Below are 21,943 nucleotides of genomic sequence, written 5' to 3'. Positions count from 1 at the left end.
TTGGTGTACTTTTACTTACCCTACTGTCTTATTATAGGTGTTTTGCGGGATAGATAGTCATTGATATTTACGCTTATATATCTGGGCCCTGGTCTGCTCGATAAGATATATGTATGATTAAAATCACAAATACAAAAAATACTACGTCTGCAGGAAGTAAATTATTTTCTTTGCAGCAATGGCATTAGCTATTGTTAGACGTATATTCGTCTTAAGTCTATTTAATATTGTACACTATTGTAACGTCTTAGTTTGTGTAAGAGTTACGAATCCCATTTAATAGGATGGATAGTATAAGAAAAGTTGATAAATCTGGATGAAATGCTAAGTATTATGCAAAAGAGATGAAATAGAAGTGTGGGAGTTCAACAACCAGGAATTATTACGTCTGGAGCCACAAAAGACAATCCTTTTGATAGGAAAGGGAAAAGCTAAGTTAAGAGAAAGAGAAGCTAAAGAACTGAACTGTTTATTATTCAATACAAAATATTGGTCTATTTATACTAATTCTAATACACTATCTATATCTAATCTAATTGGTCCTTGATCCAATGGATACCGCAGTAGTGCGAAATGGTCTTGCACCTTGTGTGAGTTGTTTTTGCACTCGCAGTAAGCATATTGCTGCGGGTGTGAGATAAATTTGCACTCATAGTTACACCAAGTCTGTGATGAAAATGATAGAGAGTAACCTGACAGATAGTGATACAAGTAGATTACAAAGCCAATACTAAGGGGAACAGTCCGTTTATTGATACGAATGTATTGGGGACAACAAGGTAGGTTACAGTATGTCAGGGTTAAGCTCTACATAATATGTTAATAAACACAATGTCTATGCCACAGTTTGAAGGCATCATCCGGGCATCGTATATAGATTACATCTACGCGTTCTGTACTAGAACAATGAAGCTCTCTTCTCGTTTTTTTCAGGCAAAAAAAGGGTCTATTCCCACTTCCCAGCATTCTCCTGCTGTTGCAGTAGCAGTGTATACAAGCTTGGCAGATCAAACACAGCAGTCAATTTATTTACCTGTTGATTCCTGCAGATCATTTCGCACGTACTACTTTGTTTTCCCACAAAATTCAGTGGTATACACACTATCAATTTTGTGCGGTTTCAACGGCTTTCCTGTTTGGCATATTTAATATGACGTCTTTCCATAACAACAATATGATGCATAGTGTGGGGTCAGGGGTATCTTTCAAAAGGTGGATATATGCTCGAGAGCGAGAAAGTGATTAAATACATATACCCATCAATATTCCATAGTATCGTGCTTATTATGATCGTGTATAATTAGTGCTGATGCTGTGAGCCCTTCACATTTATATTTAAAGCCTCCTCTAATTGTGTGAAGGAGCTCCCACTAAGTATCTACTATGTAACAACTTATACATTCAGGAACAAAATATGAAAGGCGAACATTTTCGTCATCGACAAATAAGCGAGCATACGATTCAAATTGATGAACTCCCATACTAATTTTTTTGCATGGCATACGACGTTTCGTTGCGTCCCTCTGTTTTGGAAGCACGTTCGATGAAGAAGAATTCGAAGCTGTTATCGCAGGTTTTCTTTTCTTTTGTGTGTGTATGTGTGCGTGATTTGTAAGCACTCTTCCTCTGTCGGATCAAATTTTAAGCTTAGTAAAGGCGAGGTGATTTAGCTTATTAGCGGGTCAATCCCTCTGTTGCATGGGGGGGGTAGAATTGTTATAGTAGTTCGATCAAGGGTTGGTCAGTACGTATAAAGCCTGAATCATGCTCTTCGACTGTGTAGCTAATTTCGAGAGTGCCTGCAAAGACGTATCCGGAAAAATCGTAATTATACCGTCCGGAGACGTTTCCGTTTAATTGGTAGTGGCCCATTACCGAGCGGTTGACGGACGAGTTGCATCCGATCGTGCAAAGCAGTTTTATCGGGGACAAGCACGACAATTCACGGTAGTTTAACGTGTTTGTAGTGCTGTCTACTAGAGCGGGAAATCCGTGGGGATTTGACCACACCGTTTCCTCTGTGCTGTGGTTACTGCAGACTGCGAAATGGCCCTCTTCGTAAATGATCGGTGCTACACCCCATGTTGTACAAGGAACACTAGTTTCTGACTCTGGTGATGCAACAAACACTGTTTCAGTTTGGTACATTAGCACACAGCACACAGAGCAGTGGAAAACGGGTAAACTGTTAGTGAATGCAGTAAACCGTTCGACGGAGTTACGTCTTTGTCCGCTAAGTACAAAAGGAGGCATAGAGATGATTGGAAAGAAAGTTGTAAGAGAGAAAAAATGTAGAAAAAGAAAAATTAACAATTTTTACTTTAAAACCATTGAGATTGCTCTAGGGGCTCAAACAAATGTGGTGGAAGATCGTTTGCACCGAGCATTTCGTCGTCTACAATTTCTGCACTAATAATGGTGTCGGTGGGGTTGTCGACACCTACACGTGGGAGCTTGGGCTCCACAGTAGAGTCTACTGCATGGCGTTTTTGGCCAGCCCTCGTTTCTGTGAGGTTCGTTTGCCCTCCTCCTACGCGAACGCGAATTCTTGTGACAGTGTGCTGTTGTTCGGGCACTGGAGCTACTTGAGGGAGTGCCTCTGACAGCTGAGTAGACACAAACCGTGGCATAAGTTGGGCCGGAACAGCAGTTGGTCTGTGCACGTCGGTTGCTTGCGACACACGCCCTGGGAAATTTAGAGCTGGGTGGTGTGTGTTGTGCCCTTCGCAAGGAATATACGAAGTAAAAACCCCTTGGACAGTTGCTGCGTAAATTGCTGTGTCGTTCTCTACGTCGAAGTTCTGCCGATTGCACAAGGATGCAGGTATTTTGCACTTGATCATACACGGTTTACTGTAGATACTGTTATTCTAAAATGTACTTTGTGGCTAATATTTGACGACTTACCCATCGACTATAGCTTGACCATCAATTACAGTGTCAGGTGTGCGAGTTACCCACGACAATAAGCTTCCGGTCGTACCACCTGGCAAGTATGCCTCAGTGCCAAACACTACATTGGTTTTACGGAAGAAAATGTTGTGTGTCATAGTTTATTTGTAAAACCGAAATAAAGACAAAAAGAAAGACAAAGACAAAGAAAGAGATATACTATTTTATATGTGTGCTGTGAGGGAGTGAAGAAAAGAGATGGTAGGGGTGGCAAGAAAAAACCAAGGCGGAAAAAAAAACTTGACACTGCAAAGCGCACTATGCCGTACGCATTACTACATCGTCTGTTGCTGTAGATGCGCTCGTGGACTCGGATGCGCTCTGCGCAATGCTGAAAAACATAGCGTCTAAAAACGCTATCAGCATTGTCTGCGTGAGGTGACCTTGCTCAAAGAGGACCGGCGAGTTGACGAGCACCGTCCGGAGAACTTGCGGCGTCATTCGGGCAGGTTCACCGAACAAAAGCATTTTGCGGTGGCTGCTGGAGAACGACTCTGCAAGCGCCAAAACCGCAGAATTCTCCAACCCAAGAGCACTACGTGGGAAGTGCTCCTGGAATTGCCGGACAAAGACCTGGTCGTGTGCCGCCGTTTGCCCTTGGCGGATTTCAGCAATGAACTCATCGCTGAAGTCCTGGCGCAGTACCTTATCGGCAAACAAACGCTGGCGCGTCGATTCGACCGTCGCATTGCGGTTCACTGGCCGCTCACCCTCGACCACGCGGTCTACCACGAAACCGACATTGACCGCTAGTGCCAATTTCTCTGCTGTTATTGAGTAACTTGGTGCCCATGCGCCCCGTCTGTTCAGATAATTCTTGATTGTGAGGCGCCCTTGCACCACTAAGGATGACCCCTCGCGAACATCGTTTTCACGCATCCATGTGAGAAGCCCCGGGTCCGCCACAACAGCCTGTGCTGTTTCTATAGTGTCTGGGCCACTGGCTTCATCTGTTTCTACCACAGACTCCTCTTCTTCTTGGCCTGAGGAGTGGGGCTGTTCAAATCACATCTTAGTTTACATTTCAATATACAATGTATACTACTATCTAAACAGCTTGAGCACTAACCTCTTGTAAGGACAACCCACAGCTGGTGTTAGGGATCCGTATCAGAACCGTAGAACCGGAACCGAACCGAACCGGAACCGAACCGGTTCTGTATACGTAGGACCAAAGAACTGAGAGGCAGAGATTGCAATTAGCGATTTTGGTAATTAGTATAGAATGGGCTAAAATGGAATTTACCAACGATGTTATTCCAAAATGACCAAGAAGTAGTGCATTTGCAAGCCATACTTTATTTAAGAGCTTAACAAACCCTGCAAAAGCAGAAGGGAGGGAAAAATAGTAAAGAAGAGAAAATAAATAAAAAAGCAGAAAAAGAAAGCAGGAAAAGAAAAAAGAACTAGGGAAAAGAGGTACAAAATAGAGGTGCGGAAAGGAGATACAGGAACGAAGAGACGGAAACGTTTTAATCGTGAAAGTCGAAGGAGCACCACGAATCCAAAAGCATTAGCATTTCGATGGTGTGCGGTTGGAGGCGGTTTCGTGTGCACGGCAGGAGAAGTCGAGTTTGGGAAAAGCAACGTTCCAATGGTGTGGAAGTGACTGGGACCGCCAAATATTTTGCAGCCATGTTTGGGCAGGTCTATTTGCACACCCCCTCATGCACACCCCCAGTCACACCCAGGTAGGATTTCCGTTACACACACCCCGCTGACATTTCTTTCGTGCACACCCCCTCACACCCTTTTGACTGAAAATTGTGCAAAATATTTTGGTCATGCACATCCTTTATTAAAGTTACAGTAACGCAGCTTATTCCTGAAGCTATGCGAACTTGCAATAAAGAAATGATCCAGCATAAAGTATATGCTTAGATAGAAATATATACGAAACACCTCTTTACCTATCATCATTGTATATGGGTATACATAGGACGGACCGTTTTATTATGTAAAAATCCAGGAACATTTGATGTGATACAAACGCGCTTTTATTTATTAAAATTTCTACCTACCTCATTACTGCTCATTTAAACGCAATGTCAAAAACAATGACCTCAATTCCATAAGAACTTAGCACTACATGGGATGGATTCGATGCCGCAAAGACTGCCTGCTATGTACTGTATGGGGCAAAGAAAATGGTGTCTCGTTGCGTACTATTAGAAGTAATAAGACGGGAAATAAGAGGAAGCTCCAGATTGCTTGCAAGCATTATGGTGAGCTAGTCAACAAGGGCGTATGTGAAGAGCAGAAGACCACGACAAGACAAATGGTTATTGTAGATGACGAGGGCACGGCCATTGCATCATCCAAGGGTAAAAAGATCGACACTCGTCAAAGGGACTCTCAGCGGTTTGGTTGCAAATTCGAAATGATCCTTCGTCCTTTGAACCAGACCAGCAACCAATGACACATAGTCTCTTTCTATGATGGCGGTCATAACCAGGAGCTGGGAAACGAGCTTTCGTCGTACCCTATGCAAACTCGATCACGATGAGGAGGTCGTTATGAAGATGGTACAGGCGCATGCAACCAACAAAGCTGTATTGTCTTATCTTGCCAGCAAGAACAAGATTGCTCATCCTAAGGACATCACCAACCTTCGTCAGCGCATCTTCAACAACGACCCAGATCATGCAATGTTCCAGCTAATCAAAAAGCTTCAAGAAGACGAGTACGAAGTCCAATGGAAAGCAAAACAAGAAGGCGACAAACGCTTTTTGCAGTCTCTCTTCTTTGCGCACAGATCGGCAATCGCACTCGCTCGCCAATTCCCGGACGTTGTTACCTTGGACGCCACTTACAAGACAAACAAGCACCGGTTGCCATTTATCAACATTGTTGGAACTGGCAATATTGGATATCCCCAATTGATGACTTTCTGCATTGCTGGCTGCTGGGTATCAGAGAAAACAATGACAGCTACGATTGGGTGATTCGCAAGCTTCAAACTGTCGTTTGGCCACTTGATCAGGTTTCGTCCCCTGGTGTGTTTGTAATAGACAGCGAAACTGCTTTGACCGGTGCTCTCGACCGCGTTTTTCCAACGGCGAAGAAGATCCTATGCAAGATCCATATACGACGCAACTTCAGGGTCAACCTACGCAAGCTTTTTGATGTCAAGGACCATTACGAGGAACTCGAGAAAGCTATCAATTATTTAATGGCTAGTGAGTATCAAGACAAGTTCGACGATATGCGATCCACGATTTCGAACGAGAAGCTCGAAGAAAAGGCAATGAAGATATATGAGGAGGCTGCTCAAAAAGCAAAAAGACCCGACGTTGTCATGGACTATTTGCAAAGGTGTGTAAAATTGAATAAGCACGGATTTTTTGACCACATGATACTTGGACTTAAACATGTTTTTTCGGTATACAGAAAGCTTGCTTCAAAAGACAAGTGGGTAGGCAATCGCCTCACTTATGTAAAGCATTTCGGAAATGACAGCACAAATAGAGTCGAAGGGACGCATGCCAACATGAAAAAGGCAATCATGTCCTCAAGTGGCAATCTCCTAACTGCCTTTACGCAAATTGACGAGTTTTATCGATTGAAGGTTTATCTCTTATAGTAATTATATTGATCCGTTAGTGACGCGGCTCTTACATGCTTTCTTCCTTATATTAGAACTTGAATTGGAAGCGCCAGATCGACAAGGAAAGTTTTGGCGGAAACTCGCATATCCCACCACAGCAAAAGCAGCGTTTGGCAGCTTTGGAACGTAAAATTTCCAAGTTCGCTTTCTACACCATCCGTGACGAGCTAACAGTCAATAATCCGTTAAAGACTGATCACTGCCATTGTGCAATCAAGTATCATTATGATATTCCGTGCTGCCATGTGCTTCCATCACAGGGTGAAATCCCCTTAAGCTTAATTCCTAGATGCTGGCACCTTTATCCTGAGAAAACGGCATCTCAAGGTAGTCATGGCTGTTATGTAAAAGCTGTTATATTTGTAACGTACAGTAGCTGATTTTTGTTGTTATTAGGAGAAGGAGAACCAAACACAACAAGCAAAAGCAATAGCAACATTTTGGCGATGACTGGTTCATTTACAGCCCCAAGCCTGGAATCGCAAATCGAAGGAGAGCTCACACGCCTCAACAATCTTGTACACCGCTTTCCAGATAAACAACAACGTGCAACTCTCCTCGCGCACCTACAATTTATCAATGATGATATGTTCATCGACGTTGAGCAGCTTCAGCAGCCAAAATCAATCCCCAAAAGCACCCAAAAACCACAAAGCAGCAGTAACAAGCGTGAGCTGATCGCTTTAGAGAATCAAGACTCTCAAAGCCGAAAGAAAGCAAACACCGGCATTGGTCGTGATGCTGCAGCAATATGTTTAAGTTTTATGCATTAAGATGTATAGCTAATTCTTTTATTTAAAATTTAATATCTATAGGAACGGAAAGATGGAGCCAGCAACAACAACAAATGAAGCAAACAACATGGCACTTACCATCCCTCCTCCTTCAAAAATTCGCTTTGTACCTAACCTCAACCTTGTTTGCAAATGGATTCCTCCACCAGCTGTTGAATTGGTGCATAATCCCATGCCAGACGGTAACTGTGGCTTTCGGGCCTTAGCTTTTGAGCTGTATAACACAGAGGAGCGATACGTCGATGTCAAGACCAAGATGCTCGATCAGTACCTCTCCAACGCCAATATGCTTTACCAATACTATGACAAGGGTCGTTTACTAAAAGTACTCGATCCATATTCAAGTGAATGGTTCGTCTCGCCTGAATGCAGTCAAATTGCCACTGATACGTTCGAAACGCCAATTGTTATAGATGGCGCACAATCGCACATTTTCTTCCCTTTAACAACCAACCCAGTACACGCCAAGCGCACCCACCCGATCGTCCTCCAGCTTATTGGCAACCACTTCATACTCGTTATGACCAAAAACGACGCAGCTATCCAGTGGCCTGAAATATTCCCTGAGGGTCGCGGACCACACAAAAGCATTCGCGATGATCCTTGGTATCCCCTTTTTGAAGATTCTTTTGAACGGTCTATTCGACCGTTTTCCGATTTCACGATTCCCAATGACGAAGAAGTGCATCCCATTCACGCATCTGATTCTGAGGGCGAAGACTTAACCACCTGTAACCGAAATAATTAATCAGCTATTTGACACTTGATCCTCTTACTTTTTCGCTACCTTTCTTACTTTCCCTGTCACTTTCTCTTTTTTAATTCTTTTTGCCAACACCTTATACTTAGACTAATAGACGAATCCTGTATCAATTTTCTTTATGCATTCTGCCAATTCTTTTCAGTCAAAAGGGTGTGAGGGGGTGTGCACGAAAGAAATGTCAGCGGGGTGTGTGTAACGGAAATCCTACCTGGGTGTGACTGGGGGTGTGCATGAGGGGGTGTGCAAATAGACCTGCCCGCCATTGTTTGGCCACTGGGGCTGGGATTTCCAGTATGAAAGGACCAGTGGTTCTTGTCCTTTCTGGTTTGGTACCGGTCTTCTTAATCGCTCGTCCAAGTAATCCTCTAATTCGTCACCAGCCGTGGACGTCATATATAGGCTGTACAAGCTTTGCATCTCGTCATTCACTTCGGGCCTCATAACAGCGCCTTTCGAGAATGCTGCCCAGGCCTCGTGCACCATCCGCTGGCTCGAAACTTGGTATTCGTCTTCCCACCCTGCTTAACGCCACCAAGAAAACTTCATCTGCGGATCCAATGCCTTCGCAACTGCGTATACATCCGTATCGTCTACCTTGCAATAGTACCTTTGGATCTTGTCGAGGCCACGTCTGGCCGCACGTTTTAATGCCGGCTTGAGAATAACAAGCTCCTGATTTCTCTGGGTTTGAACCCAGACGCATTCTATATTCTTGCCGTTATTTATATGCCCTTGTCACCAACTCGCCTAGCATTGATTAGCCCTTCTTCTCCTTCCTTCTCCTTCCTGCTACTTACCGAAGTCGAATTCGATTCAGATTAGCGATATAGAAAAGAAAAGCTTCTGAACGTGAGACATAGGGCGAGTTCTCTGCGATGGAGTCATAATCCTCTTGGATTTCGGCTTTCTGCCGATTTTTGTTTTCTAATTTATATTCCCAAAAGACACCCGTCTCCGCACTTTGCATTGATTTTTATTAGTCAAGAGCTCAATGTAGTGTGAGGCTTATTTATTATATACTCTTTTTCAAGACAACTTACTGGTACTTTCGCGTGGTAACTTCAATTGGGTTGTGTACAGGTTCTTCAGTAGTCGATACTCCTGTGATCTTCCGGCGGATAACCATCGCTGACAACGTCCTCCAAAGTATCCATCAACTTGTTATAATGGACAATCGCGGTGTTGATGGTAGGGTGGCTCGTACTGGCGGACAAGGCTTTGGTCGACTTATAGAAGGGCGCCAAGATTTCCTTCAGCTGGTCGATACGCTTCCATTCTTCCGTTGTGAGCTTGAACGGTAATAACTCATCGTTGGTGCTATTCGAGCAAAGTACGTTATATGGTTCACGTAGTAAGGCTGCACGGTCAAGCATGTCATACGTCGAATTCCAGCGGGTGGCCACGTCGAGATGGAGGGTGAGCTGAGTGGAGCAATCCGAGTTTTGTTGGCGCATGAACTGCTCCATGCGCTGAGGCGAAGAACTATGTAAAATCAAAGGTATAATGAGTAAATGGTGCCAATGATACCATCGAGTAGGGAATACGTATTTGATGATAGTAATCACTTACCGAATCTTTTTGATTCCTTTTCGTAGCTTGACCAGCACATTCATTGTTTCGATCTCTTGCTCCTCCAAAGCGCGTTCTGCGTTTACCTCGAAGGTTGCATTGACATCGACTTCGTCACTTTCGTCCTCGGCATCACTATCACCAGTATTGTCGCGCAACGTTGGACCAAGGCCCCAAAGTAGGATGTCTTGGACCGCCAAGTTCAGCACATGGCCAAGGCATGGGATATGGTGCTGGCCTGTACGGAATGACCTGATACAGATGGTATTGTATAAGCTCATGAACCAATATTGCCAAAATTTCAAATTCGCATTTATACTCTCGATACTTACCATCCATTGTCAACAGCGTGGTGCTCAACGATCCGAGCCATCTACTTCATATTTGAAGCATTATCCGTCGTGATAGTAGATAGTTTGGGCCCTAGGCCGAACTCATCCAAGACACGGATAAAAGCATTGGCAAGATTTTCTGCTGAATGGGGCCCCTCCAGTGGTACAAATCCGAGGATGATTTCATGCTTGGTCCAAGTCGATGGGGAAATCCAGTGGCCAGTAACAGAAAGGAAAGCATCGTTGTAGGGGCTGGTCCAACCATCAAGTGTGCATGAAATTGCAGGAATCTTGTCCAACACGGCGCGCAATTTTGTTTTGTACAGGCCGTACTCCTCTTTGGTCTAAAGGTAATAAATGGGATAATTTTTTGTCTGTATTGTGCATGGAAAAAATGTATCTAATATTTACCTTATTCGCAATTGTATCGGCACTTGGGAGCTGCACCGTTTCCGTGGCAGATGCAGATTGTGCAATCTCCAAAAGTTCCTGCAAATCGTTGTTCTCAGCCAAGGTAAATGGTAGTTTGCTTTTTACGATGAACCTGACGAAGGCCTTCAGAAATTGCTCGGGTGTGAATACACGGGCACGCTTCGTCTGGACAAAGGAATCAAGGGGACCACCAGAACGCTTGCTTCCGGTGTGGGGGCCGCACTCCCTAGCGATACTATGGACCTTGTTCAAGTGCTTGATCAATCCGGACGTATTGCTTTGCTCGGCAGCGAAAGTTTTGGTGCACTTTCCCACCAGGCAACGGATGCGCGGCTTACCGTCCTTGTCATCATAGCGCTTACCGAAAATATACTTGAATACCCAACTGGATCCCTTGCCTTGCGATTGGTTAACAGATACGGAAATAGACTCGGAATCAGTGTTGGCACCGCCGGCATCAATGTCTTCATCAGTAAGCGATATAGTATCGACTGACATGGCGGAAGGCACACGAGAAAAGGTTGGGGTTTGGATAGGAGTTTCTTGTGCCTTAATGGAAAAATATTATGGAGATCAATACACGTTTGAAATTTGCAATAGAGTTCACCACAGCACGACATAACACGACACAACACAAACCAATCGCATAGTGATATTTACCCCATCATGAAGAGCAGCACGGACATCGCGGGAAGAAGAACCAATTTGATAAGCCATGATTGAAATGTAGGAAGGCTACAGAGTTTTGAGGTAGAGTAGTATGTTAAGTGTACGGTAGATATAAGGATCGATGCTTCAAAAATAAACACCTTTATATATTTTTCAAATGATGCCGCTGATGTCATTTATTGGACTTCTGATGGACGGATCCTTACAGATGATATCATCGACTTGCAGTTTACTCAACTCAATTCTTCCGACAAAGCAAAACGATGATGATATCATATAACCTCATCCTGAAAAAGGTTTACATTATTGCTGGCTGTCAATGCTTCTATGAATGACGCGTTTCGGGGTTCCTGGACGTGTAGTAATGAGGATCGGCAATAAAAAAGGAACATCTTCCGATGACCTCATTTGTAACCACTTATTCCGACATCAGATGCGCTAATAATAGAAGGAGTTCTGCTTCGGCTAGTGGAATATGTGATGACAACCATTATCATCCATTTTATCCATAAGGCAACTGTTTATCATGTGTGCGAACATGTAAATGAATGATCTGGATGTACTTCGTCTGTAAATTCCTTTCACTTAATTTGACGTGATTGGAAAAGAAATGATCGGAAAAGAAAAAATACCCTCATTTCCTTTGTTACTTCTTCTGACGGCAGCTTGCTTTCTCCGCCCATGACGCGAGTCATTACTTGTTCTTCTACTTTGCTACCCACAATGCATTTTTCTCCATAACGTACTACTTTACTAGATTTAGCATGGCTTCTCGATCAGTTGTATCAAGTTTGTGCATTCCGTCTGAGATTGCGCATCCTGGGGCCCGTAACAGAATTATCTTACCGTTCACCCTTTGCCTTTTATGAGACACTATACACGCGTAGAGTCGCAGTAGCTGTGTGTACTGCCGGTTGCGGTTTAATTTTTCCAAATTACGATAACTTATTGTATGATACTAGTAATACTACGTCGCTCTAACTACTATAAGCACCAATTTTGTGTAAAAACTGTGCTTTAATCTTATAACGATGCAATGACCCACATCGTATAAAAAATGTTTACATTCTGTTTCTCTTATTCATTTTGAGATCGCTGTTCAATGTACAATAATAAACTATTCCTTTTTACTGCAGTATTCAAGTATACCGCGATATTTGAACACACACATCAGCTTTCATTAAAGATACCGAATTTCGTCTTTTTTATATACATGATGGGTTCGGTTCTTCGGTTCGATTCTCGGTTCTACGGTTCTCGTCGGTTCTAGTCGGTTCGGTTCCCTTCAAGAACCGAACCGAACCGAACCGTACGGAACCCTAGTGTACAGTAGTCACCAAGCAATTAAATTAATGGTGACAATCCCACTAGCTAACCACACTCACAGTGTGATAAACGTAGCTTGTTGATAAGTAAAAGAAAAGAGAAAATTTCTAAAAGACACTATAAATTACAGTGAGAGTCAAATATGTGACAACCCCCTTAATGTATTACTTGAGATGTCGATTAATCGTGATCTACATGATTTTTTTTTAGACTGAAAGGCTGTGGTAATTTGTCAGCTGTGACAGAACATGGATGCCTACGACTCAGTTGGTGGTTCAGAATTTAGTAAAATTACAACGCATCTATGATATGTGGAAGCACTGTTCCTTTTTGCTGGGATGGGAGGTATTAGGAGTTGGACAGCGATGTGCTGATATGGATGCATACAGAGACGGTCGTGCTACATATTATGGAACGCTAATGCATGGCCCATCCAATCGTATTTCTATGCAGTAACCAGTCATTGCATTGCTCGTGTAAATTGCCGGCGAAATGGTCATTTTCAACCCGTAGCAAAACATTCTCATATCCCATTCAATGTCTGACGGAATATATCGCATACTTTGTCGAGGAATACTAGCTCTTCTTGTCATTGGCTAGGTACACACATTGGCTTCTCTCTTTGCTTTAAGTTCGTGTATCAACCTGCTTTGTTCTTTCTCTTGCCCCTTCGTTGCTTTTTCTTTGGTTTCGCATATGCTTATGATTCATACAGTCGATTTTGTAATAGTATACAGTAGATAATCTCTTACTGGTGCCGACAATCAAGACACCGCCAAATTTACCAAGATCTTTATACCAAACACACTAACAAGTTGAACAAGATAGAAGGATAGGGTCATGTAAAATGTATATATGTATTATAAAAAATATGATGATATAAAGTTGTAAAAAATGCATATAGAAAATAGGGTATCGAGTGCGTAACTTTTTTCTCGTTCTATGTAGAAAGACCGGCTTTCTCTATAATAGCAGGCTTCTGGGCTGCAAAATATCTCCAACACATCGATGTCTTGTATTCCTCACATTCAGTGGGCCACTTATCCAGAACGTCGTTCACTTCATTGAGTGAGATGTCATTAAATTCGCATACCCATGGTGCAAACGTTCGATAACGTCTCATCATTAAATCCATAAAAAGATATCCGGTTTCTTTCAATGCTGCATATATATAAAAAGTAATTTTATGAGGATATTTGATTCTACCATGTAAGACACGTGTAACACGGTAGGGTTGCTTACCAGGAACCGAACTCCATTCACCAACAGGCAACTCGATTGCCCGCTCATCTATTTCGACGTAGCCAGTTTGGTGCATCATCGACGCTATTTGGTCACCAAATTTGCGCTGAATGCCAACGTCCTTAAACAAGTTTGTAAACCAATCGTCGACAATTTTCAAGAGTGGTCCTGGGGAATTTACAATGAGATCTTGCTCGTAAATCTCAACCCAGCCTCCTGGCTTCAGCACGCGAAAGACTTGTTTCAGGGTCTCTACCCATTTGTGAGCGGGCGAATTGACCAGCCATACGTCCCGCATCATCAAATAATCCACAGAGCCTTCCTGTAACGATTCAAGGCCGGTCGTGTCGTGTTGCACAACGATATTTTGGAAGCTGAGGTTGTTGATAGACCGGCCCAGGCTCGACAAGGTGGCCGATTGGAAATCCATCCCGATCACTTGGCAGGTCGGAAACTGCTGTGCCATTTCCATCGCCCAGATGCCTGGAGAGAAAAGCGTTTCACTCTCTGTTAGTTACACAAGCACACACAACACTTCGGTTCAACGAGCGGATGGTGAGGTCCGTGCTTTTTCCGATCGTCATCATTGCACAAAAAATAAGAAAAAAAGAGAGTTTGGTTACCTGTACCACAACACCAGTTGACAATCAAAGTGGGAGACTGAAGGGGCACTTTGAAATTGGCGCGCCACACATATTTTAGCAGATAATGCTACATGGATAACGAATATGCGAGTAAAAAAAAAGCAGAAAGAGACGAATGAGCTGTTTTTGTATGTGAGCTTTTAACGCACCAGCGCGAGAGAGGCCGCATTTTCTGCCTGCACCATACAGGTACAATAATTATGCATGACGCAATCCTCTTATTTCCCCTTCTTACTTGTCGTTGCTGCCTGTTGCGAATGTTCAACACGGGGGTGGGAGGGTGGTGAAGAGGAAGGCAAGCGTTAGAAAAATTTGATATTCAATGAAAAATCAAACACCAGCGCTCGAATAGAACTTGCCTGTCTCGTTCTTTGCGTCGGCGACTGTCTGATTCGGGTAAAAGATACAGTTCTTTTAACAACCGTTCACCCGTTCGGTCTATTTGCGCCTCATGTTCAGTGTTTTCTCTTACACAATTAATCTTTTGCGATTTCGCGGGATGGAGTAATGCCCCTGCATTTTGAGCTATTTGAATCTGCTCATTACTGACTTTGTTGTTGTTATTGTTGTTGTTGCTGGCAAACTGTGTATTAGTGCTACGCGATAGTGGTGTATGTTGTTCTATTTGCTGCTGCTGCTGCTGCTGCTGGGTGTTTCCATTGTCTCTACCAGTAGTAGTGTTGTTTGGGAAGCTGCTTGTACGGCTGTCCATGGACGGCGTACCCACAGTCATGGCAGTGGCTACAGCGGATATCATAGCAGAACTAGTACCGTCGGCTAGATAGTTGGTGGCGCTGCAATTGTCCAAATTGTGCGCCGACGTAGCTGTCTTGCTTGTATCACTGGAATCGGTGCTCGCGCTTCCACTACTGAAGCTTCTCCTCATGGATGCTTGAGGGTGTTTGATCATGGTGATTATGTTGTTACTATGCCAGCCCATCTTTAGGCTCGGCCGTCGTCCAGCACCTCCTCCTGGTGTGCTTGTATATGCGCTGCTTGGGGTACAGCTTGGACTATTGTAGTTCTGGACTGGCTGTGCACCCGGCTGTGGCTGTTCTGCCTGCTGTTGTTGGTCCTTCTTAATTCCTTTTGGGTGGCCTCGCCCAAGAAATCGGATGCCGCGTCTACTCCCATTGTTGCTGCTTGTTTCTTCGTGAGCTGCTGCTGCTCTTCCACCGGTACCCTCGGCTGTGGTGGTTGTGGTTGTGGCTGCTGTAGCAGTAGTATGCGGATGTTTCTTGGTACTTTTGTTGTTGGAGAGCTTGCTTTCGTTTGATCCCATCGCATCAAGGGTGTTGCTGTCTTTGAGTAATTTATGCTTGAAGAGATCAAATTGTTGCTCTCTGATGCATTGTTTTCTATGTGTGCTGTTTAGATTTTAAAAAGAGGAAAAGGGAAGAGGGAAGAGAGAAAGGAAGATAGCAGTGGTGGGGTTAAACAACCCTGAAATGCGATTCAAACGGCGATTTAAAGGCTTCATGCAAACAACTTTTTCCTACTCTCTCTCTCTATCTCTCTCTCTCTTCTTCACCTTTTCCTTTTGCTTCTGCTTAAACAACAATAACGGAAATGCCATCCACGAACACGCGGCCGCCTATCTCGGGAATGAAGCGTCCGGCACTGGCGACGGGCACGTCATTCGAAGCACTGTACACCACATCATATCTGACCCCGCATCCTGGAATCAAACGTTCGGCTTCTGATACTTTCTTGTTCCAACGCTCGCGAGAACAACAACAGCGCGTGCGAGAAGAGGAGCGACGCAGTCTTTTACAGGGCCAGCAAGATGAGGAAAAGCCCGAGCTTCCGTTGCTAAAGATGCTCTGCCTAACTCTGTGCATGGCCGGCGTCCAATTCACTTGTAAATTAGTCACTGCTGTTTTCGGTCGTCGTGTCATACTGCCACATCAGAACCAGCGGCTCATTTCTCTTTGCTCTGTAAACATTTTTTCAACTAGGGACGGTCGAGCTAGCGTACGGCACGCCTTATCTTCTCTCGCTGGAGCTTTCCAAAGACATCACTGCGCTCGTTTGGCTTATAGGACCGCTGTCTGGTAAAATCAATGAATCACTTTTGGGATGGGCTCGGTTAAACGTATATTCCGGTGGATAGAGCGTGCTGATGTGATTCTGACATATCTTTGTTCTGCTCTCCCCGACCTATAACAGGTCTCATTATGCAACGTGAGTTTATTTTAGCATCTCCATGCTCTTACATAATCTCACATCGTGACCAATCAATACAAATGACTGACTTGTTCCTAACTTGTTATCGTTGAAAAGCGATCATCGGTTCTTTGAGTGACCGTTGCACTCTACGTCTTGGTCGACGTCGTCCATTCATTATTATCGGAGGCATCTTTGTCTGTTTTTCGATGATCGGCGTAGCTTTTGCCAAGGATATTTCTGCCTGGCTGATATGGTTATCTGGCTGCACCAGCAGCACACCGGAAAACATGGCTGAGCAAGAGCGACGCGGAGCAATTGTCATTGCCATCTTGGCTTTTTATACCCTTGACTTTTCGCTGAATGCTGTACAAGCCTCCTGTCGAGCTTTGATTCTCGATATTCCACCGTTATGGCAGCAGCAGCATGCAAACGCATGGGCTGCACGTCTGTCCAATGTTGCCATGGTTGTGGGTTACTTTACCGGATTTGTTGACCTTGTCGCCCTCCTGTCGTTCTTGGGTGATACACAGATCAAGGTGTTTTGCTTGGTCGCTATTGCTGTTTTTACTGTAACAGTAGGAGCAACTTGTGTTACGACTGAGGAGAAACCTTTTACTAAAGAGGACGAAGACGATGCCGGGTAATCCTGAATCAAATCTGTAATTACATGCTTTGTGCTCCTTTCTAACTGAGACAACCCTATTTATGTTCATCAGCCATTGGTATTACACGCTTGCACATATCTGGCATGCGCTACGCTGTTTGCCAGCTCCCATCCAAAAGCTATGTAACGTTCAGTTTTTCGCGTGGTTGGGCTGGTTCCCATTTCTTTTCTACAGGTAGTTTTGAATGAGGGGAGGGGGCCGGAATGCATATATTGATATTCATTTTGAGCATAATCTTGCTTTATTTACACAGCACTACCTGGGTATCGGATCTATATTTTTCTACACATCCGCAAGAAAATCCAGATTCATGGGCCAAAGGAACTAGAGCCGGATCCTTTGCATTACTTCTCTATGCCACAGTCTCGGTTGTTTCTGGTATGGTACTGCCATGGCTTGTTGCACGCAAACCATGCTGTGCCTCGTTGTTTACCTTGAAAAGCATGTATACTGCTGGTAATCTGCTTTTTGCTAGTGCCATGCTTTCTACTATCTTTGTATCAAACGTTGCTGTTGCTACAGCAATTGTTGCTATCGTTGGCATCTCATGGAGCGTTGTTTTATGGATTCCGTTTGCATTGGTTGGTGAATACATCACACTGTCGTCTTGCTCTTCGGTACCTTCTAAAATGAACACACCCGATATTTCATCAAATAACCTACTCTCGACGGCTACACCGGATGCTGCAGATGGTACTACCGACACGCTTTCAATAGCATCATCTCTACCATCTGTTACCTATGGCGCACTAGTATCTGATCTGTCGAACAGCGATCACGAATCTCACGATCAAACCGATGTCGCACGTCAAGAAGAAGAGGAGGAGGAAGAGGACGGATTTGAAGATGAGTTCGACGCTGGTATGGTGCTCGGTGTGCACAATATGTATATTGTATTCCCTCAGTTCGCCGTTGCCATTATCGCTGCGGTTATATTTCGCCTCGCCGGTTGGATCGAGTACGGACAGCAGCAAGATACGGCCAATGTTGCTTGGGTATTGATGTTTGGTGGAATCATGGGGCTCGTGGCGACTGTACTTTGCCGTTATATCATCGAAGTTCCGTCCGGCAGCACCAGTCGCAAACTAACGCTTATTCCTACTGCAGATCGTGTATCAGTCTAAACACATTGTACGTTATCATAGACATATACCTTGCACTAGTAGTACTAAACCTTATAAAGTATAGTCCGAAGTATATACTATTTTATTCCATTTTCCAGTAACAACAGAGTATACAGTGTGGAAGATAACCAAGAGTATCATGAAATGTAATTTCGATGCGGTGTTGTAATCAGGATAGAAAGAAGGAAGCATTCTAACTCTTCAGGACTAGCATAAATCCTACAAATTCAAAAAGACAAACTTTTTGTACATTAGTATTGAGGGGAAAAAGCATAATATCAACGTATTTACGCATTCCCTTTCTATCCATTGTGCTCTCACTCTACATCTATCTGAGCCCGATGATGATCCTTTCACAAAGCCTTGTCTGCTTTACCTTCATAATCCACTCAACCTCTCTTAGGCATCCACACGCTCGAATAGTCTCGGTACTCCTCCATTGTGGTATCCTATCTTGCAAACTGTGTACCAACTGCTTGACTGTGCTTTATCAATGTGGTGATAGTTGTATTATGCCAATAATTCGATGCAAAAGAATATGTACAAAGAAAATAAGACTAATGCCATTTTCTATCGTCGCCTCCATGAACGGTTGGCGGTGTTTCTTGTAATTGGAAACGAGGAAGAGGATGATGTGACTGTATTGATTTGACGAATGGGTTGTGATGGAGATGGCGCTGGCGATGGCGATGCGTGTTGCCAATTTTCCCGTCGTTCTTGTAGTGCACGAGCCATTTGCGCTTCTAATTCTTGCTGTACATGTGGAAGCTTCTGTAGTCCTGATCGACCGCGCAGCTCGTTCACTTGGTCTGTACAAGTGGGACAAACAGAAAGTTTGAGCCTATTTAATGCATACCATCCTATCCAAGCACAAACACATATTAAAAGCTACGCTACCATGCAAAGGATCATATTCTTGACTTTGTATCCGTTCTACCGAATTTTTTAACTCATCTCGTTCTTTTCCAAGTGACGATTCGGCTTCGGCAACCTATATTAATAAATATCCGAATACTAGCTTTTAGCATAATTATTTTTTACAGGAATGCCTTCGTATATTAATCCTCCTCTATATTATCACTTTACAGATGTGAAGAGAGACACTCACTGCTTCTATGTCACGTTGCACACTTTGAATCATTTCGAGTAACTTTCGTTTCTCTTTCGTTAATCGTTGTCGCTCCGAAACGATTTCGTCCAAAAGCTTCTCTTTGTGATCGAGCGATTCAATCTTTTGGACAAGATTTGCTTTACAGTCGAGCAGCGATTGCGTCGAGTCCCTATAAATACGCGTAAAAAAGAGAGGGACGTGACCATCTTATCAGCTTTCGCCTAAATCTGCCGCTTTCAAAGAGGAAAAAAATAGACACAAATGAAATTACCGAAGAGCCTTTAACGACTGTTGTTGAGTTTCCACTCTGAGAATATCCAATTAGTCTCTCTTTCATTGTTGTTGCCACTGCTGTGAAAAAGCAGTTTGTAAAAACTGCTACCGACTAGCGTTACTTACTCTTCCATGGTTTGAATGAGAGATAAAGAAAGTTTTTGATCGAAGTCAGCTAGAGCCAAACGTTGTGTCACGCGTTCGGGAACAGGTCTGGCTGCGAGCCGCAGATCAAATCGGAGGATCCGCCCTTTTCTTAGCTTATAAGAGTCACATAATAACCGTCGCCCGCTACAAGTTTCGTTAAGGGATACTGATGACACAAGGCTATGCATGAATGTCGTCGGCGCATATCGGATCGTAGCCGTTCATTGTACAAATGTATCTTGTCGGGCTTACCAACTAGATCTTGGATACGTTCTTTCACATCCATGATTCATTGATTATAGTGCTGCGTGACCATTATCAGCGGCTACAGTCAACATTTTTAGATTCATACACCATGGGAAATTTTCTGAACAATCTGAACAAAACATTGGGACGTTTTCTGAGCAAACTGAACAATCTGAACAAACTGATACAGTTATGGAGACGGCTTGTGCGACCATTGCCAACCGCAGCGATTGGTGGTGGCCTCTTACGTGTTTGATTTTTTGCTTCTGTTTTTCCCCACTTTGTTTTTTCTAACTTTTTTACTTTTTCGATCAATCTTACTTCTTTTTAGCAATGAATCCCTTCCAGCATCCAACTTTTTTAAAAAACGAACCGTTCCTCACTGTTCTTACGGAGATTCGCGACAGTCTGTTTGGTCTGGAACGTCGTATGACCAACATTGAAAACGCGTTGGGTCTCAATCCGCAACAGCAACATCCTCATCCGCAACAACTTCTCACCAATGAGCAAGATGTACGTGAACGGATGGCGCAGTCGTACCAACCTTCGCATACTGCGCAGCTCTCTCCAAGTGAGACGATCAAGAAGGCGCAGTACATGGGCAACGGCGGAAACGGTCACCAAGTCGCACATAGTGCAATTTTTGAAAGACTTTGGTGGCCTTGATCAAGAAAAGGCCGTGGCCATGTACCACTCGCTGAGCGATGGGTTCAAGACTCACAGAGGACGGTTGCAGAGTGCACACGCTGCAACTTATTGCGAGGTTCCCGATCATGTCAAGAGGACAGAATGGAAGACATTCGAAGAGAATGTCAAATACATGTACAAGCTGCCTCTTGACAAATGTGAACAGTTGCGGATAATTTTATCCATGCTGTATTCAAAATGATTACCAGGTATATATGTGATTAGGGGTCATCATTTAATAGTGTAATCGTATTATCTTTACAATCAAAAAATATTAGAAACAACACCAATGTTTCTGATGCTGGTTCATCGGTTGGTGCTCGGTCTGCAATGTAAGCAAATGAATGGTCGACAGAATCTTGTGGATTATACTAATTTATGACTAGGAGTCGTATGGACTTAACCAGCCAACGAGGAGCTTCCCCTGCACCAACGTTGCAAACTGAAGGATCATTTATGTCAATGTAAGTTATGTACGATATTATGTTAAACTATGCATACTAGTAAAGTATGCTTTATGGGACAAGTGATCATGTGAATCCTGCTGCTCAAGAACAAACGTAAGTGATAACAAACTAACATCTTCATTTTAACGTGTTCTAATCGAATCATTTTGTTAGACCACTCCTTTCAGAATCACCATCCATCCCAATGCCATCATCTTCTTCTTCTTCGACTCGTCGACTATCCCAACTATCCCTTCCCCACAAGAATCCGATCAACCTACCACTGCCTCTCCATCCATTTCTTCATCATCTCCTGCACTACCACATCAACCTACTTCTTCGCCATCCGCCGTCCTCTCCATTCCTTCCTCCGTAGCTCCCCCACCACAACAACCTACTGCATCACACACTGTTAGATTGCAGCAAGGTAAGCGTAAAACCCCCTCATTCCCGCCTCCACAACGCAAACGTCGAAACTAATATGGAAAAAAATATGAACAACTACATGATAATCTTGATAAATAATAAATTATGATTATGCTAAAAAAACCCTATAACAATTGATGAATGGTGCCGCTCCTAATGTTCACTTCTCCGTTCGATCTGCCAGTTTCACTATAGTATATCTGTTCAAAGTAGGAGTATGATATAACAATAAAATTGCACTCAGTACTGTAGGTGCAAAGTTTTCAAACTTCGATCAACTACAGTAAGTGTTATCAGCCTTGTTGGATATAACAGATAG

At 43.6% G+C, this 21,943-nt stretch overlaps 7 protein-coding genes across 7 annotated transcripts; 3 read left to right on the top strand and 4 right to left on the bottom strand.

Annotated features, from left to right (window-relative positions):
- Positions 1-1,716: 1,716 nt before the first annotated feature.
- On the bottom strand, positions 1,717-3,050 carry BDB00DRAFT_877356 (uncharacterized protein; the record flags this gene model as incomplete). The annotated part of the gene is made up of 3 exons (XM_053127604.1): positions 1,717-2,233; positions 2,329-2,655; positions 2,908-3,050. The coding sequence occupies 3 exons, from the start codon at positions 3,048-3,050 to the stop codon at positions 1,717-1,719; spliced, it is 987 nt and encodes a 328-aa protein (XP_052974740.1).
- On the bottom strand, positions 3,034-4,102 carry BDB00DRAFT_847824 (uncharacterized protein). The gene is made up of 2 exons (XM_053125255.1): positions 4,022-4,102; positions 3,034-3,948 (listed from the first exon to the last, which is right to left on the bottom strand). Exon 2 carries the CDS (start codon positions 3,829-3,831, stop codon positions 3,211-3,213), a length of 621 nt encoding a protein of 206 aa, XP_052974739.1. The 5' UTR covers positions 3,832-3,948; positions 4,022-4,102; the 3' UTR covers positions 3,034-3,210.
- A 3,415-nt stretch (positions 4,103-7,517) lies between these two features.
- BDB00DRAFT_847811 (uncharacterized protein) lies at positions 7,518-7,950 on the top strand (the record flags this gene model as incomplete). Its single annotated transcript, XM_053125254.1, has 1 exon — positions 7,518-7,950. A coding segment is annotated over exon 1 (274 nt), but the record flags the coding sequence as incomplete, so codon positions are not given.
- A 4,994-nt stretch (positions 7,951-12,944) lies between these two features.
- Positions 12,945-15,737, bottom strand: BDB00DRAFT_847792 (uncharacterized protein). The gene is made up of 4 exons (XM_053125253.1): positions 14,690-15,737; positions 14,566-14,578; positions 14,310-14,397; positions 12,945-14,169 (listed from the first exon to the last, which is right to left on the bottom strand). Exons 1-4 carry the CDS (start codon positions 15,610-15,612, stop codon positions 13,385-13,387), a joined length of 1,809 nt encoding a protein of 602 aa, XP_052974737.1. The 5' UTR covers positions 15,613-15,737; the 3' UTR covers positions 12,945-13,384.
- Positions 15,738-15,798: 61 nt separating this feature from the next.
- BDB00DRAFT_39214 (major facilitator superfamily domain-containing protein) lies at positions 15,799-18,528 on the top strand. The gene is made up of 6 exons (XM_053117210.1): positions 15,799-16,191; positions 16,289-16,384; positions 16,500-16,514; positions 16,614-17,139; positions 17,216-17,338; positions 17,418-18,528. The coding sequence occupies exons 1-6, from the start codon at positions 15,900-15,902 to the stop codon at positions 18,286-18,288; spliced, it is 1,923 nt and encodes a 640-aa protein (XP_052974736.1). The 5' UTR covers positions 15,799-15,899; the 3' UTR covers positions 18,289-18,528.
- Positions 18,529-18,673: 145 nt separating this feature from the next.
- Positions 18,674-19,954, bottom strand: BDB00DRAFT_39201 (uncharacterized protein). Its single transcript, XM_053117208.1, has 5 exons — positions 19,799-19,954; positions 19,671-19,706; positions 19,397-19,568; positions 19,186-19,279; positions 18,674-19,097 (listed from the first exon to the last, which is right to left on the bottom strand). Exons 1-5 carry the CDS (start codon positions 19,804-19,806, stop codon positions 18,859-18,861), a joined length of 549 nt encoding a protein of 182 aa, XP_052974735.1. The 5' UTR covers positions 19,807-19,954; the 3' UTR covers positions 18,674-18,858.
- Positions 19,955-20,567: 613 nt separating this feature from the next.
- On the top strand, positions 20,568-21,845 carry BDB00DRAFT_791815 (uncharacterized protein; the record flags this gene model as incomplete). The annotated part of the gene is made up of 6 exons (XM_053121064.1): positions 20,568-20,887; positions 21,031-21,084; positions 21,139-21,216; positions 21,306-21,312; positions 21,373-21,625; positions 21,820-21,845. The coding sequence occupies 6 exons, from the start codon at positions 20,568-20,570 to the stop codon at positions 21,843-21,845; spliced, it is 738 nt and encodes a 245-aa protein (XP_052974734.1).
- Positions 21,846-21,943: the final 98 nt, after the last annotated feature.

This window comes from Zychaea mexicana (genome assembly GCF_025766255.1).
Source record: "Zychaea mexicana strain RSA 1403 chromosome Unknown BDB00scaffold_107, whole genome shotgun sequence".
NCBI classification, from domain to species: domain Eukaryota; kingdom Fungi; phylum Mucoromycota; class Mucoromycetes; order Mucorales; family Lichtheimiaceae; genus Zychaea; species Zychaea mexicana.
This window is presented reverse-complemented; position numbering and strand designations above follow the sequence as displayed.

What these genes read in the sequence shown, in the direction of transcription:
- BDB00DRAFT_39214 (XM_053117210.1), top strand. Translation starts at nt 15,900, where the DNA reads ATGCCATCCACGAACACGCGGCCGCCTATCTCGGGAATGAAGCGTCCG. An exon ending in GGCCGGCGTCCAATTCACTT is followed by an intron (nt 16,192 to 16,288) that starts GTAAATTAGTCA and finishes TTTTTCAACTAG; the next exon opens with GGACGGTCGAGCTAGCGTAC. An exon ending in TTCCCATTTCTTTTCTACAG is followed by an intron (nt 17,339 to 17,417) that starts GTAGTTTTGAAT and finishes TTATTTACACAG; the next exon opens with CACTACCTGGGTATCGGATC.
- BDB00DRAFT_847792 (XM_053125253.1), bottom strand. Translation starts at nt 15,612, where the DNA reads ATGGGATCAAACGAAAGCAAGCTCTCCAACAACAAAAGTACCAAGAAA. An exon ending in CAACTGGTGTTGTGGTACAG is followed by an intron (nt 14,170 to 14,309) that starts GTAACCAAACTC and finishes TTTTCTCTCCAG; the next exon opens with GCATCTGGGCGATGGAAATG.
- BDB00DRAFT_847824 (XM_053125255.1), bottom strand. Translation starts at nt 3,831, where the DNA reads ATGCGTGAAAACGATGTTCGCGAGGGGTCATCCTTAGTGGTGCAAGGG.
- BDB00DRAFT_39201 (XM_053117208.1), bottom strand. An exon ending in CAGTCGTTAAAGGCTCTTCG is followed by an intron (nt 19,569 to 19,670) that starts GTAATTTCATTT and finishes GCGTATTTATAG; the next exon opens with GGACTCGACGCAATCGCTGC. An exon ending in AGAATATGATCCTTTGCATG is followed by an intron (nt 19,098 to 19,185) that starts GTAGCGTAGCTT and finishes CCACTTGTACAG; the next exon opens with ACCAAGTGAACGAGCTGCGC.